General features: G+C 48.9%; 5 protein-coding genes across 6 annotated transcripts; 1 reads left to right on the top strand and 4 right to left on the bottom strand.

The window, feature by feature from the left end:
- Positions 1-21: 21 nt before the first annotated feature.
- On the bottom strand, positions 22-843 carry LOC117891121 (translocon-associated protein subunit delta). Its single transcript, XM_034796326.1, has 2 exons — positions 502-843; positions 22-444 (listed from the first exon to the last, which is right to left on the bottom strand). Exons 1-2 carry the CDS (start codon positions 739-741, stop codon positions 184-186), a joined length of 501 nt encoding a protein of 166 aa, XP_034652217.1. The 5' UTR covers positions 742-843; the 3' UTR covers positions 22-183.
- A 2718-nt stretch (positions 844-3561) lies between these two features.
- LOC117890327 lies at positions 3562-6631 on the top strand. 2 transcript variants are annotated; one of them, XM_034795116.1, is made up of 3 exons: positions 3562-4204; positions 5184-5806; positions 5893-6631. In XM_034795116.1, exons 1-3 carry the CDS (start codon positions 3786-3788, stop codon positions 6507-6509), a joined length of 1659 nt encoding a protein of 552 aa, XP_034651007.1. In that variant the 5' UTR covers positions 3562-3785; the 3' UTR covers positions 6510-6631. The 2 variants fall into 2 exon arrangements, with proteins under 2 accessions (XP_034651007.1, XP_034651006.1); XM_034795115.1 differs by having other exon boundaries at positions 5881-6631.
- Positions 6632-7065: 434 nt separating this feature from the next.
- LOC117890341 (CD151 antigen) lies at positions 7066-8674 on the bottom strand. The gene is made up of 3 exons (XM_034795132.1): positions 8547-8674; positions 7678-7866; positions 7066-7615 (listed from the first exon to the last, which is right to left on the bottom strand). The coding sequence occupies exons 1-3, from the start codon at positions 8607-8609 to the stop codon at positions 7148-7150; spliced, it is 720 nt and encodes a 239-aa protein (XP_034651023.1). The 5' UTR covers positions 8610-8674; the 3' UTR covers positions 7066-7147.
- Positions 8675-9985: 1311 nt separating this feature from the next.
- On the bottom strand, positions 9986-13664 carry LOC117890001 (extracellular superoxide dismutase [Cu-Zn]). Its single transcript, XM_034794588.1, has 6 exons — positions 13515-13664; positions 11851-11921; positions 11557-11784; positions 11262-11490; positions 11164-11185; positions 9986-10295 (listed from the first exon to the last, which is right to left on the bottom strand). Exons 2-6 carry the CDS (start codon positions 11911-11913, stop codon positions 10187-10189), a joined length of 651 nt encoding a protein of 216 aa, XP_034650479.1. The 5' UTR covers positions 11914-11921; positions 13515-13664; the 3' UTR covers positions 9986-10186.
- Positions 13665-14176: 512 nt separating this feature from the next.
- Positions 14177-15384, bottom strand: LOC117890000 (persulfide dioxygenase ETHE1, mitochondrial-like). Its single transcript, XM_034794587.1, is given in 7 exon segments — positions 14177-14286; positions 14343-14378; positions 14381-14460; positions 14522-14885; positions 14954-15098; positions 15155-15229; positions 15285-15384. Coding segments are annotated over 7 exon segments (822 nt in total). The 5' UTR covers positions 15351-15384; the 3' UTR covers positions 14177-14230.
- Positions 15385-16391: the final 1007 nt, after the last annotated feature.

Below are 16391 nucleotides of genomic sequence, written 5' to 3'. Positions count from 1 at the left end.
CTCGTATCTCGACTCGACGCATTCGGTTTTAGATGTTTTTTATTTTCAACCCAACTTTGGATGATAAATGGTAAAAAATCTCTAGGATCCAGATCGGAGAGTCTCTAATTTGTTGCTACGTGAAATAGGTGAATGAATTTCATTCAATGGGTCGGCCATATACACCCTGGGCGAGATGCAATCCTAGGCCTGCACTTTGCTCTTGGTGGTGAAAGCGAAGTAGGCAACTCCGCCCACCAGGAAGGCGGCCAGGATCTCGGCCTTTACCCAGGGACCTTTGTAGGCGCTCTTGGTGGGCACGGTGATGTCCAGCAGAGACTTGACCGAGGAGACCTTGTCGCCATCGCGCTGTGCCTTGCGCACGTTGGCATAGCCATCCTCATCGAAGAGACGCACCTGGACGTTGCCGCTGCTGCCTTGCTTGATGTCCTCCACCCAGCTCACCTGCAATCAGCTTATTATAATATTTCGCTCCACAGGTGCGTCAATATGGGCACTCACCTGGTACTTGCTGTCGCCAACCTTGGCCACGGGCACAACCTTGCCGCAGGGGAACTCGGCGAACAGGCTGGGCTGTGCAGAGTTGCTGCACTGCAGCGTCAACTCGGCAACGTGCGCCAGCTGCGTCAGAATGGTGGCATCTTGAGTGCTGAAGGATGACACGGTGGCCTTGCAGCTTCCATAGACACCGGATGCACCCATCAGGGCGATCAAGCAGACGGCAACCAGTTGACGGTACATTTCGCGTAGGTGTTGGTGTAGTTTTTAATTGAAAATGAGCTTAACTCCCGGAGCGCTTCAACAAAGCCGATGACACTTTCTTTTTAAGTTTTCTTCGAACGCCACGACAGCAGCGACGTCATTTGACAGCTGTCTGACAGCTAAAATATACCGTCAGACCCTCAAAAATCTACCAAAATATACCGAGTCATACCGTAGTCTCAAATTCATATTCCTTGATTTTGATGTTCCATTTGATATTACTAGCTTGCAAAGACTTTTAACACTAAAACAATTTTTTAATCCGTGTAAAGAATCAATTTGGGTTTTCAAATTTACTCTTTCTCATTAGATTGTATTCTTTGTGACCTTATATTTTACAAATTTGTACTTTTCTCCTGTCAGACGCTCTCCCATACTAACGAACTGATAAAAAATATCGATAAATTTATCGCTCTCACAGAAATACGCGCCTTTACTTGAAATAATTTCTTTCATGTCTTCTTCTTATTACAAAACATTACTTTCTTTTTTAATCACACTATTTTTGGTCGTCATCACTTTCAATTTCTTTTGGATTTGGGAAAATTCTTTTTCAGGTTCACAATTTCTCAGCCATTTGTGAGAATTGTCTATGAGCTTGTCGACCGGTAGGTATAGTTATGGGCACCCTATTTCCATTAATTAATATTACAATTTCGTTATCAAAGCTCCTCTCAAACGTAAATACTGTCTTTATCTTAGATTGACAAGTTTTATAATGCAAGGTATAATATTTAATAATATTTGGAATATACCCTATAATATACCTTGTTTGACAGCTCGGTGTTCACGAAAATGTACAAAGTCCGCCGATAGATGATGGTCACACAGTCCGCTGTTACGCAGCGTGGCGAATTTCGATATCAGGAAGTAGTTATCGATACCTGACTTGCTGTTATTATTTAAAAAGTACTCATTGTGGCGACTGAGATTTAGATTCACGTATTAGTGTATTATTTTGCTTATCCCCCTGAATCTACCCATAGAATTGCCATCTGCTTCACTTGGTTACCCTGTTCCAGGTACAGCAAATTCCTCTCTGCCGATTTTCTCAATTAAAATGGTTTTTTGTTTTGACATGACAGCGGAGCAAAGTTTACCGGTACCGCTCCGTATTTGGTTACGGGCCATTCTGTCTAATATGCATTTATTTGGCTCTGCTTATTTACGGCATTTCCATTGTAATTGATTATAAATTGCAAAAAGCGAAACGGAAACCCTCCCACTACGCCGTGGTCCCCGTGGTTTCAGTCTGTGCCTGATCGGTGGTACATGGCCCGTCGTCAAAGTCAAAGTCGCGTCATCGAGCACCGGCAATAAATATCGACTTGAAATGATTAATGCCGGCACACAATACCACCCGCTCCTTGAGGGGCCGCCTCCAGTTTTGTTTTAAGTACATTTCATTTGCCGTGATGCCAGCATGTGGGATGGGAGGGGCAAAGGACTATTCGACTATATACTCGTATTTACTGGCATATATGGAAATGACTTGGCTTGATGGCTGATGTGGCTTTGACCTTGGACGGGGTTTGATTTAGTTTTTGGCATTCCTTTTCGCTGTTTTGTTGCTGTTGCTGTTGCTCAGCTCGGCTCTGCTTTATGCCCATTTCTGTTTGTTCTCGCTGCCTCCCCCCGCCCGTTGTGCACGCTTCTTTGATTGCCGAGGCGCACGGCAACTTTTCCTCTTTCCTAGGGAGCTTTGCATGTCTTTGATGAATTTGAAATTGTCACAAATATGAAAGTTTTTCACTTGCCAGCAGGAGAGCTGAAGACTACCCCACATACTCGCAGGAGTGACAGTAGAATTTGCATCCAAACATTTTCCACATTGACATTGAGCGACGCGTACGCATTTCCTTCTCTCTCTCTCTCTCTCTCTCACTCTCTCTGTCTCTGCCTGCTGGGGACATATTCATTCACCGGCAGCCAGTGGTAATTGTAGATTAAGCTGTAGATAATAGATAGATAACAGAGTAAAACTGAAAGGCGGGATATGTGTATGTGCTGGCGGTGCAACAAGTCACCACTTAAAGGCCACACCTGCAGGCATCTCTGCTGCCCTGTGACAATGCATTAAGATGGATTCGGTACAGCCAAATTTGATAGCATTTCTGGTAGTCGCTCCGGGGTGAGTCAAATGAAAACAAAAGTTCGTGCGAGTTCATTGAGTTGAGCAGAAAGTTGGCAGACCTACCTCAGCCACAGTCAGGGCAGATGGGGTGGCGGATGGGTCTGCGAGCTGCACATGTCTCTGGCACTGATGTGTGGGGGCGGAAATGGAACAAACAACCGAACCGAACCGAAGCGAACCAAACCGAACGGAACGGAACGGAACGGAGCATAACAGGCACCGACCGACTCCTTGCCAACGATATGATGTTGTTGATTGTTTGTTGGTAACATAAGCGGGGAGACACAGGCCCGAAAGGCGGAATCGTATCCGCCGCAGCCGAATGCGCCTCGGCAGCCCGATTGGTGCTGCTGCTGCTGCTGCTGCTGCTGCAGGCGGTGGCTGGTGGCTTCCATTCACAAAACGTTCGTGCAGTCGATGCACGGCAGGCAAGCAGAGTGGACGTGGAAGCCTCCACAATCGCAGAGCATAAGTAGAGTTGGGGCCGGCCACAACATCGCTTCGAAGAGGCTCCAGCTCCGGCGGGGCGGGGCACGTACGTACTTCAAGTGGCTTTCGCTTTCGTGACTGCGGCCGGTTTTGGTTTCACAGTTTTTGTGTGTTTTTTGTTTCGGCTTTCGGTTTTTGGTGCTCTCTGCTGTGGTATAACGGTCGCAGGCTGCTTTGTTGACAAAGTTATTGCCTCCTGGCTTAATGACTTCGTAATTGATTTGCATTCGATGTGCCACATTGATTGGCAATTGAAACGTAAGCCCAACCACACACACAGGACTGTTAGTCATCCTGCAACCCCATACCCATTCCCACTCCCATTCCCATTCCCACTTGGAGCCGTAATCATTGTCACCGTTGCTAATCAAAGCTTTGCCGAAACTTTGTCGCTGTCATCATGTCGCTGTCTGCGGCGAGCCGTCGTCGCTTTCAGACAGCTGGAACCTCGAACGGAACATCCGGCAGCTCGAGGAGCGCCTCCTCTGCGCGCTTCCCACTGCCGCTGCCCGCCAGTGTGCGCAAGCAGCACTCCTTCATCGAGCCCGCCCCGAAGTACACGGCCCAGCAGCGGGGCTATCTGTCGCGCGGCCTCTCCGTCGGTCGCTCCATCGAGAACATACGCCAGAAGCTCTATCCCGTGAGCCGCCAGACCACCCTCGCCGTCGATGCACCGCGCGTGACCTCCAGCCAGAGCTCGCTGCGGCTGCGGGAGAAGAGCCTGGTGGCCTGGTCCTCCACGTCCTCGCTGCTGAAGCCCACGCTGGACCACCACGAGCCGGAAGGGCACACGCCGGCCGATCACGCGGACCCAAAGAGGTAAGTCCCTGCCTTCAGGGGAAGTTAAATGTTCATAAGAATTTAGCATGAAGTCTCACGCTGCAACAATTGTCGGCAGGTCTCCTTGTAGGGGATAAGTTCTTTCCCAATTCTTATGCATGGAATACCATTTGTTTGACCTTGGTGTCAGGTGGTTGCGTATTGGATTCCACTCACGTGCATGGAAGGCAATAAAGGAGGCTCCCACCTACCCACCTACCCACATCCCCTACAAAAGCGTGTCCCCCCTTTGATATCATCTCTATATAAATATGCCGAAAATGACACTTTGCCCATAAGCCTTGGGGTGGCAGAGGGAAGCTAGAGCAATTTGCATGCTTCACACCAGAATCAAACGTCAAAGTTTTATGTTCAGTGCATAACACACGCTAGACATGCTCAGGCTCGGAGCAGGACTCGGCTTGCGGCATACTTAAGTCGATCATTGCCTGACAAGATAGTCGCCAGAGTTAGTACAGGTTGTGCCCAGGGGGTGTACGCCAAGGGCTGGGGGTTCAATGAACTTCCACAGATTTATGGACTCACTTTCGTGGCAGCACACTCGCCGCTCTGCACTCTCTTTTCCTTTTTTTTGGGTGCAAATTGCAAATGTAATTGACATGGTTTCATTTGCCCAATCAAGCACACACACCAGGAGTGTGTGCCAGCCAGGAGTGGGTGTGGCAGTAACCGGAATCATCGCCAGTTGATTTCTATTTCTATTTCTGTGCCTGGTCGGGTGTGGGTGCTGCCGTGGCTGTGTGGTGCATGTTGCATGCTTCGAAATCGAGAACAGCATAAATTGCCTCAAACTAATGCCAAAATAATTTGATTTAAATTTAGACCAGAGCAGAGTGGCAGCCAGGCAGCCAGGCAGCGGGCGGGAGAGGTGGAAGAGTAGGTCAGGTCGGGTCGGGCCGGGTCAGGTTGGGTCACTCGAGACTTTCGCTACCAATCTGACTGCATTTCCCTTTTGCAGCAGCGTGAAGGCGGACAAGAATCGCATCAACCTGAACATTGTGCTGGCCCAGACGATTCGGGCCACCAACGAGCAGGAGCCCATACCCAGTGACATCGATAGCGCCACGGAGAGCTGCGAGCAGCCGCCCAGCCGACCGCCACCAGAGCAGGCAGCAGCTGCCCACGGCCCCTCCTTGAGTGTCTCGCCCACAGCGCTGACTGTCCAGCGGCGGCCGCCCCTGGTGCGTGCCATGTCCGCTCCGGTGCGGGGTCTGGACGAAAACAGCAAGAGCGTGATTGCGGCCAGCAAGCGGAGCCAGCAGAAGCTGCGCCGCCGCAAGATCTTCACGCGCACAGGCTCCTCGGCGGCTGGCGGGGCCTCGCCCACAGGCGGCGTCGAGGGTTCCCCACTGGGTGGCAGTGACTCGTCCAAGAAGACTCTGGGCCGGACACGCAGCGTTGTGGCCCCCGACGTCATCACGCTCGTGTCGCTGCTGAGCTCCGAGGGCAGCGACTCGGAGCGGGAGGACAACCACTCGGCGAGCTCCACGCCAGGCGGCGGAGGCGACAAGCAGCCGCCGGGATCCGCGCAGCGCAGTCCCCAGAGAAGGGCTCCGCTCCTGCGGAAGACGGGCAAATCGGGTAAGTCTCAAGATCCTGCCAGGCTGGGCCCCGCCCTCCGACCCACTTGCGACTGAGCTAAAGCTTTCTGGCAGTCTCGTTTCAAGACAGCTATCCGCCAACCTTCCAACTGGCGTCCAAGGAGTACTCGCACATGATCCGACGCGGCTCGATAGCCCCCCTGGCAGCCCGGATTCGCGCCAACCGACCGCCGACGGCGCCGCCCGTGTCCATTTTTCTGAGCGAAGGCGCCGCCAAGTCGGATCAGCCGTCGAGGAAGCCCATGCAGGCCATGCAGGCCATGCCGGCCATGCAGGGGGAGCCAATAGGCTCCGATTCTCCGTCCAACATGTCGCCGGAGGAGGCCAAGAAGGAGAACAACAACAACGCGGCCAACTGCTCCGAGCAGCAGGACCACAACTATCCGCTGTACGTGCGCAGCATCAAGGAGCGCGAGTGCTGGAAGCTCTACCAGAAGATGTGCGCCAAGGGCGTGAGTGTCAGCTATGACACGGTGCTGCGCGGCATGCTGACCCCCACAGAGTTCCGGCACTTCCAGAAGCAGCGCGAGCAGGAGGAGGCCCGCCTCCAGGAGGAGGCAGAGGCCGCCGAGGCGGCGGCAGCGGCAGCGGCAGCGGCTCTCGAGGCCAGCGAGAAGGATGCACGCAAGCTGCCGGCCACGGCCATCGAGCGCCTCTCCGAGTCGCTGCTCGAGAGCAAGTGAAGCCGGAGGATTAGTTAGACATGGACATGGACCATGAGGTGGACCATTACTATTGCATTTGCCCCCTAGTGGACGTAGAAGTAGCCCAACTTGTGCACTCGTTAAGCCGCCCTTGCCCCACACACTCAGCTGAGACACAGATCAGCGTCCATTCCGTAGTTGTAGCCGGTACCCGCCCATCCACAACCATCCTTCTGTTATCCCCACTTAGACGACCCCCAAATCAAGCTTGTAGTGCCCCAAAATAGTAAACAATAAAGTAACAAAGGACACGACACCAAAAGCAAGTTCTCTCTCCTCTTGTTTAATGCAATTTGTATTTGATAATTAAAAGCAACAATTAGTTTAGATGCGATTTGGGGGGCAACAAGATACAAGGATGGGTACAGAAGCTTCAAGAAAAGAGGGAAAACTATTTTCGGAGATTGTTCTCGGAGAAATCAGTTGGCAGAAAGGAAGGAAGCAATTGTTGGGGAGACCAACAACTCGCCAGATGGGAGGATTGTTGCGCTTTCCGCTGCTTCGTGTACATTTTGGGCTCCGACTGGTTAAACAAACGCCACTACGTACACTTCGATGGTTAGCAATAGGGTAGATATCAAGGTGTAAACGAACAGGAATGGGGAGTGCGTTGGGGATTACTTGGCCTGCTCCCGCCGTATGGAGGAGGCCAGATAGCAGGCGAGAAAAATGCCCAGAATCTGAATGAAGGCAATGCCAATGCCCACGCCGATGAGGATGCTGGCGTTCTTGTCGATGCGATCCTTCAGCTTGCCCACGCAGCCATCCTGGTAGAACTTGTCCTTGCCGAGGGCCGGCGAGTCCAGGCAGTGTCCGACAGTTGTGTCAATGAACTGCGGCTGACAGCAGCTGGCCGGCAGCGTCTTGTTCGCGCTGATGGCCCGCCAGTCCGCCGGGGTGTCGACGCCGCAGCACATCAGCTTGCGCTGGATGTTGTCCCAGGCCATGGTGTCCTCGCTGTTGGAGCGCTTGATCGACTCCTGCAGGGAGTTCTTCACCATCGTCTCCAGGTCCTTCTTGAACACGCTGGCTGCAATGCCCACGGCCAGCTCAACGACGAAGATGACGGCCAATAGAACGGCAAACTGTGAATGTGTAATGCGCCTTAGAAGTGAGTTTTGCTGCAGCTACTGGGCTCTACACCTACCGTTAGCAGGAGCGTTGGGGACTCCTTGATGGCGCCGAAGCAGCCCAGCGAGGCGATCAGGAATATGATCAGTCCCGTCACAATCAGCACAATGGGCGGTGCTATCACTCGGCCCTCCACAAAGTGATTGAACTCATTGACATCGGCCAGCACAATGGCTCCGGCAATGAGTATGCCCAGGCCCGAGAGCTGCAGGAATTTGATCGGATTGATTAAGAGAACAAAGGCCACTGGAAATCCCGAACATATCCCCGCGTACAATTAGGCTAATGGCTTCCACTCAAGTCCTATTAGTATTTACATTTCCAATTATAATTGTTCGATTGACATCAGCGCCACCCACAACCCTGGGATATTGACCACTCCGCAGGTCGTGGCATTTCCATGTCCCGTGTCCCGTGTCCATGTCCATGTCATTGCCAGTTGGTTGTTTGCTCTGTTGGTCAATGCGAAGGACACGCTGTGGTCGTGTCCTCCAGTTGCATGTCGCCACAATCAAATACACTCAAATCGCATTTGCAGTCTGCCCTCCCCAACGAAAATGTCCAGCAATTGTCCAGCGATAATCATCTTAATGATCCAACCAAACAAGACTCTGTGCACAAGCGTGATTATAGTGCTGAAGGGGGGACTAGGGCCATATGCCATATGGCAAATATGAATCGGAAAAGTATTGATTGGGTTCGACTGGATGTTCTGGGGATTACCAGAGCACAAAACTGATTGCTCAACTGCAAACTACGAGGGAAAGAGATACTCAACTTGAAGGAATAGTCTGAAAGAGCCAGCAAATGGGGATCACAGGTGCCCCAAGCATATCCTTATAGGTGACCCAATTCAAAATATTTCAAACTATTCCAAACACTCACCGCAAAGAGCACATTGAAGGCAAACAAAACATATTTGATTAAGCTCGGACCGCAAGAACGCATTTCGATTTGCACTCAATGGAAGCCAATTCCAATGGAACTTTATGGGACTTTATGATGATAGAACCAGTTGGAGCAGCACGATCACTGGACGCGTCCGGTCAATGAGAAGCTAAACCACGAACTGACCAGAGCCACGGTGCGGCTGGGCTTTAGAAGCCTTCTTCTGCCTCGGCGCTTGTGTTGTGGCCAGTCGGAGGTTGGCGCTGGCAACGGATTGCAACTGTGGGGCAGTGGGCAGTGCCAACAAAAGTAAAAGTGAGTGAAAGTCTGGGGGCCCAGGTTTCGAATTCAGGCCAGGCATGATTAGTTCCGAATAGGAATAGGAATAGGAACGGGCATGGGCATGGGGAACAGGGAATAGGGAGTGTGGATGGGGTCTAATGCCTTGTAGCCCATTTCGAACAGTAACTCGATACAGAAGCAAAAGCCAAACAACTTTGACCAGAGTGGGTGGACTGGGTGATTGCTTACGTCCGCTGCCAGCCCCCAGCCTTCGGCCTTTCTTTATTTTGGGTTGCGTGAAGCTTACCTAACCCGCACCACTGTTCTTTTCTTGGTGGGTCATTGCACTTATTACCATAAAAACTCTGCTGGAATTTCCCTTTAAAGTTCAGGCTCGCCGGCCACTTCACACTCTGGACTAGACCGGGCTCAAGGAGAAATTAATTGCGTGCTTTCGTGTGAAGGCAATCAACGCTCTCCAGGAACCCGAATTCAAGACTGTGCAAATAATTAAAGACGCCCAGCAGTATGCCACAGTCGAGTCATCAGTTGGCCCCATTTGTGCGCAGAGTCTGGGGAGGAGAGGGAGAGAGGCTTGGGGTGATGTTATTGTTGCGTGTCGGAACTTATTGCTGGAAGTAGCTCGAGACCCCCTAGCTGCGAGGAGTCCTATCTGGTCGTAGAAATCTGGCCACTCCAGCCAAAAAACAAAAATAAAAACTGTTGCTTGACCAAAAGTTCTGGAAAGAATCCGCTGGGCAATCCACAGAAATTGCAGTTCCATGAATTATGCGATGGCCAACATTTGTTGACGGTTGCCGCGACTTGAAGCTTAATTGTAGATCTGAGTGGGAGCCGAGGGACGGGACACTTAATGAAGCAAGGAAACATTTAAAGGTACCAAGAAAGAGGTCTATGGAGTCCAAAACTAACTACCAATGGAAGAAGTGAAAGTATTCATTCTAATCTAGAGAACCAACCAATAGATTGCAGGTCTTAAATGAATATATAAATTTTTAGGTACAATACTCTGCAGGTTATACGGACTATGACTCCTGTTTGGTAATTCAAAATGTGAACAAACGATAGGGTTATCGGAGCAACAGCTTGTGGCTATCTTTGGCTACTTATCTGAACCATTTCAAAAGCGTCAATCCAATGTATAACAACATTTTATTATCAAACATTTCAAAACGTAATACAAATAACTCTGATTATTCTCTGCAGTGTTTTAGTTTTGGGTGGATAATGCTGTTGGAGTATTATTAATGTACGTGGGTGTGCTCCTGTGTGTGTGTGTGTGTGTGTGTGCAAGATGAACGAGTCGATCCCATGCCACATGCTCTCATCATGTGTTAGACGCTGCGCGCGAGGAAGAGAGCAACGCCAACGGTGAGAATGGAGAGAGAGCTCCGCAGAGCTCCGGCGCCGCCGTCGCGGCATGGCCACTCGTCCACATCCGAGCTGTAAGTAGAGTGGGTGCACAGATGTATTCTAATCTTCGGCTAGAAGTGGGATTCACACATAGAACGGGTGCGGATACGGATATGGTGGGTATGGGTACGAGGGATAGCGCTGGAGTGGATAGACAACATGATCTTGTGGCTGCTCATGGGGCACATAGTACAGTGGGGGCTGGGGCTGGGGCTGATGATGGACATGATGTGCTGATGGTGTTCGATGTGGTGCTGCCTCTTGTAGCCGCTGGGCGTCGCCACTGCAAGACAGAAGCCAGACCAGAAGTTGAAGCGAGCAAAGATTGATGAACTCGAGAGCGTTGTTGGGGGGTTAGGATAAACTGAATTCCAATTTCCAATTAGGGTGTAGGCAATTCCAGATGGTCTTACTCCGATACTTTTTCGATACGCATTAATGGTAATTATGTTAGTACAAATTAGGGGTAACAGTGGCAGCCAGCGACCCACCGTTGCCACCACCCCCACCCGGAATGAGCAATCGATGCAGGAGTTTGTTTAGGCCAACAAAAATATGAATGAGTTGCCACATGCCCGCAAGTAGGTTTCTATGAATATGTTTAGCTTGGATTTCGGTTAATTATTGTTGTTTTTATTACACACACACACAGACAGAGGAAGAGGAAGAGAGGCGGAGAGAGTCAGTGAACTGCGACAGTTAATGGAAGAGAAAGAATCGTGTGGTTGGCGTTTGTGTGGGAAGGATGGTGTGGATGGAGGGGAAAACAATCCATTAGCCAGGGTTTTTGGGACCGAAGTTACATGTAGAACGAGTACTTATACAACATATTCGAAACTCATTCGATGCTGTCTTTCGTTGACGCACGAGAGAGAGAGAGGTAGAGGAAGATATTTACTTAACACCAATCACACCGCAGCCTGCAATGGGAAACAAGAATAAACAATTAATCAATCAATTAATCAATGGCGGCATTCTGGAGATCAGAGTCCTCACCGATACGGCCACCCGCATTGCCCGTCTTCTTGGAGTCCACGTGATCGCCCAGTCCGAGATCGTCCTCCAGCTCGTGGACAACAACGGCACGTCCGATAATGCCACGGTTGCCGGTTAGGCTGATCACCTTATCCGTGTACGTGATGTCAATGACGCCCGTGGAGTTGACCTCCAGGTTGCCCAGATCGCCCACATGGCGCACCTCATGGTCGGGACCGCCATGATCCACCTGAACAAAGGCAAACAACACTCGTGAGTCCAGACTAAAGGACACTCGCCAAGGAGACACACTCACCTTGTCGGGATTGTAGTGACCGCCCGTGCTGGTGCAGCCGTTGCTCAGATCTCCCTTCTCGTGAACGTGGAAGCCGTGCTTGCCCTCCTTCAGGCCCTCCAGTTGGACACGCACATGGACATTCTGGCCGCAGTCGTTCTGCGTGAAGGTAACGTTCCCCTTGACCTGGCTGCCATCAGCTTGGACGGGTCCGCTCACATAGGCAATGGCCTGGATGGGCGTATTACGCTGCAATTGGGATTTAAGAAGTTCAAAAAGTTCTGAGCATGATTATTTCGGTCTGCTGCCACTTACCGTCTGAGCAGCAGCACAGATTGTGGCACAAAGTGCCAGAGAGATGACAATACTTTGCATCATATTTCAAGCTGAAAGGGAGGAAGGGTTCATTAAGGATCAGGTAATGCTTGGATGGAGAGAGAACAAGAAAAGAAAGTGGAATCAAGAAAGTAGGATCATATTTAGCTAGAGTTATCACCCCTAAGCATGTCTAATATTCCCGTGATGCCATCGCTCATCTCTATCGCGCCCGTCATCAGGTGAATATTCGCCCATTGAGTCCGGGCAGTTGTGTGCGGAATTAAAGTGTCTAACCTCAATTTATGAGACTATTTGTGGGTCATATATGATATACGATGCACGAGTACCCATCCGTATATAAATGGACAGACAGACAGACACACACCACACATCAATTTAAACAGCATTTTTCACAGGGTTAAGCGTGGCTTTGTGGAAGGTCAATCAACAATCTCTTTTTCGTACGCAATTCATTTCCAATGCTCAATGAATGAATTATGAACTGGAATTATGGGTGTGGGAGTTTATCAGAGGAATGCTCGTTCAATGGCCCAGGTCGGACTGCCGCTTATCAGTTTGGCGACTGCGATATGCTGTAGATTTGGTTACGCTCTTGTACCTGCTCTACCTTTATCTGCACTCGAAATGTGAGGCACAATTTACGATTCTCACGGCTATACATATGTACATACATATGTGCTTTGCGACTTGTCCGAGACTTGTGCCTATCTGAGAAATGGAAATGCGACCCTTATTTGGGAGCAACAACGCTACCCTACTCGCAGTTGGTTCCTGTTCTAATATGCAATCATTGTTTATGTGACAAATTACGGATAATCATCATTGTTTGTCCATCAAATGGGTGTTATTAGGTGTACACCTGACAGAGAGTGTTCCATAATTGATTGGAAAATAATTGCCAAGAGTTAAAGCTCAGTCAAGAGTTATCAGCATTGATGGGATCCCTAGTTGCTGGAATGTTTTCGAATGTGACTTGCTTATTCTGAAAGCATGATACTTGTAATTATTTTTAGAAGTACCCATTCTAGTACCCATCATTGAAAAGTGCTGAACAATGGAATTTTGCAAACAATGGAGTTTTGTAAACGATGCAAAATATGCAGATAAGAATGATGCATTAGTTTCAATACGGTAGATACTCGTAGAAGATGGCAAACAAGTGTCATTCCCGCTGATCAGAAAGTCAGCAAAGGCGAAGCTGTAGGTAGCGCCATTGTGGATTGTGTGGGCATTGCAATGAAGCTTGGCTTCCTCTCGGCAGCTTAAATTGGGACTCAAGTGCAGTCTTGCACCCACACACACCCACACAAACACGCTCGCTTGAGTGCGTGAACATAAGAATAACTGGTTACATTAACCCACCCAAGGGCACGCGGACGACGAACGCAACGCGAAAAAAGAAACACAAAAAAAAGAACAGTAAATTTAAGCTGCGTTTTGCGGCAACTGGTTTCAATGCGATGTCTCAGAGTTCGTAAATGAAAACTGGCTCGAAAGAATAAATAAATATCGGAACAACAAACACAAAAGCGAATCTCATTGTGAATTGATCTACGTCTCAGATTTAGTAATTAACTTCACCTTCGCCAATTGTTCCACTCGCACTTGTTCTTTTTAATTTCTGCTGGGTTCGTACTCACCTTGTTAGCAACTATGTAGCACTTAATGCTGATTCCTTATATTTCACGAAAAATCAACCGTTTTGTGCAATTGTCGGCGGAGAACTGTGAACAAGTCTCGGGCTTTGCTGCCGCAAATCAACTTTTTTGACTGGGAAGAGAGAGAGAGAGAGAGAGAGACGCACCTGAGATTGGATCGTGTCTTGTGTGGGAGAAATCGGCGCTCGTTCTCCTCTTTGAATTACTCTCTCACATTCGCAAAGCTTTATCAAGTGCTGAATTTGAACGGTTTGGCTGAGCATTTAAACACCAGAAATAGCTTAAACTTATCAATCGTTTAGCTTTACTTTTCAATTGTATTGTTCCATAACGAGTTTAATAATAATAAAAACACAATGAATACCCCTTATACAATGTTTGCTTTCTGCAGCGACACGCTAACGTGAGGTTTGTTTTAATAGTCTATCACCATCGCGTCACAAAATACGTGCTCGGCTCGTGCCTCCACCTACATATGTACACTGACGGCGCTCAGATTTGTTTCGAGTGCATAAGCTGCAGAAAGCACACTGCTGCATTCACTATCGCGTCACAAAATACGTGCACTGCTCGTTCGTACAGTGGTGGATAAAACTAATGGACATGCCTTCATGCACTTGCCAAAGCTTCGGTTAGATATTATATTGTTAAACCATTTATTTAAATGAACATTATAAGTATTTTCTTTCACTTTCGTACTACTCCTTGGGTATGTCGTAGACTCCGCACTCTCTATTGGCAGGCAGCGAGACATCTGAAAGAGATTCAATATTTATGAGATGATTTCATGGTATAAGTACTACAAACTACCTATCTTATTGGGATATGACAAGTTCAGACTGTTCAGATCTGAATAAACTCCTCCAGATCCTTGGTCAAACGCGGGTTGTATAGCTTCTCCTCCCAAACGCTGCTCTCTAGTTGTCCTCCGCAAGGAACAAAGTGTTGGCACTCGATTTTCCCTTTACATTCAGCCCCCTCTAACTCACTTGTAGTCATGGGCCGGATAAATGCGAAAGTAATCGGGCAGCGTAAAAATCTTTGAGTGGACATTTTCGTAGAGACTTTCGGAGCTGCCCTCCTGGAAGTCTGTGCGCCCGCAGCCGCGTATCAGAACCGTGTCGCCAGTGAAGACGCAGCCCTGCGCCTTGATCACATAGCTCATGCAGCCATTGGTGTGACCTGGGGTGGCTAGGACCTCAATCAAATGACTCCCAAATTCAATTCGATCGCCCTCCTTCAGGTACACATCCGCCTTGGCACCGCTGGCGGCGGCAATCATCGACTGGCAGCCCGTCAGCTCCCTCAACCAACCGCTTCCCGTGATGTGATCCGCATGCATGTGTGTGTTGACTATGGACTCATAACAAAGAAGTACATAAGTGATATTAGCAATATATTTAGTGATGGATCATATTCACTGGCATATTTGAGCTTGAAGCCCAATTCCTTGACCAGCTGGGCATCTCGCTTGGCCTGCTCCAGCACGGGATCGATGATCACGGCCTCGCCAGTCTTCAGATCTGCCAGCAGGTAGCTGTAGGTGCTGCTCTCCCCATCGAAAAGCTGTGGAATCAGTTAGCTTTGTTAAAGCTTTTATTGGAGAGGTTCGTATTACGTACTTGACGGAAGAAGAAGTCCGAAGTAAAGGGTTTGCGCTCCGGCAGACTTGATGAATTATTCTGTAAGTGTTCCGACTGCCAAGATTGAATAGTCATTGCATGGAGTATTGTTAATCCTTAAGGGTCTTACCGGCTGAGCAGCTGCACAGAGTATTGCAGAACAGAGTGCCAGTGCAAGCGCACAAATTCGCCACATATTGTATGCCAAACTGAAAACGATGAAGGGACGGATAAGGGATATCAGACACTTCAATTCTGATACTCAGTGATTGAATTATGAGTGTTTGTTTATTGGGCAGGGTGCACGCTTATCGGTTTGAATATCATTGGGTAGGAGCTCTTGGTCGTGTTGGAAGGTGCCTGTTTAGCTCTATCTTTAATTTACGACTCTCACGGTAATGGACGGGATACCTTTTCCTGTCTGCCTGATATTTATCATACATATGTCGCTATCTGAAGAACTGATTGTGATCCATACATAATTATGAACATATTTTTACCCGGTACTCGAAGAGTAAATAGGGTATATTGTATTTGTGCGGATAACGGTTGTACGTAACGCACAGAAGGAAACGTTTCCGACCCCATAAAGTATATATATTCTGGATCAGCATCAATAGCCGAGTCGATTGAGCCATGTCTGTCTGTCCGTCCGTCCGTCCGTCTGTCCGTCTTGTTTGTCGGCTAGTTCTCAGAGTGTCTCAAAAGCAGCCCCCAAAAGATACTTCAGTTTATTGGCCTCTGCCGCTGCCTCTGCCGCGACTCTGCCCTGACTCTGCAGTGTGTGTTTCTAGGGGAGGGTGGCGAGCTAAAGGAGCGTGTTGGCGTGAGTAGTGTTGTTGATGTAGATGACAGATGAAGAAAAAATGTAAAATTTGACAAAGAACCGCTAAGTTGCAGATGTAGTACTGAGTGCCGGTATAAAAGTTGTGATGCGTAAGAAGCGTCTCACACGTCCCTTCTCGTTTGTACTCCTTTTGGGAGTACACTTTCCAGAAAGGTTTTTATTTATGTTTATTTGTCTCACCTTTAATTATTTCTCTTGAGAACTGAACCAAAAACTCCTTATTGTTGGAGCACTGCCCGGAAACTGCTTCGGGCCTGGACTAATGTGTGTCGAAATCAACTCTCGAATGGGTATTAGCTCTGCTCTTATCTGTCAATGATTTAGGTGCCATCAATGAAATCTTATCAGCTTCAGTAGTCGCACAAAATATACGAGCATGTGGGGGGCTGG

This window comes from Drosophila subobscura, chromosome E (assembly GCF_008121235.1).
Source record: "Drosophila subobscura isolate 14011-0131.10 chromosome E, UCBerk_Dsub_1.0, whole genome shotgun sequence".
Taxonomy (NCBI): Eukaryota; Metazoa; Arthropoda; class Insecta; order Diptera; family Drosophilidae; genus Drosophila; species Drosophila subobscura.
This window is presented reverse-complemented; position numbering and strand designations above follow the sequence as displayed.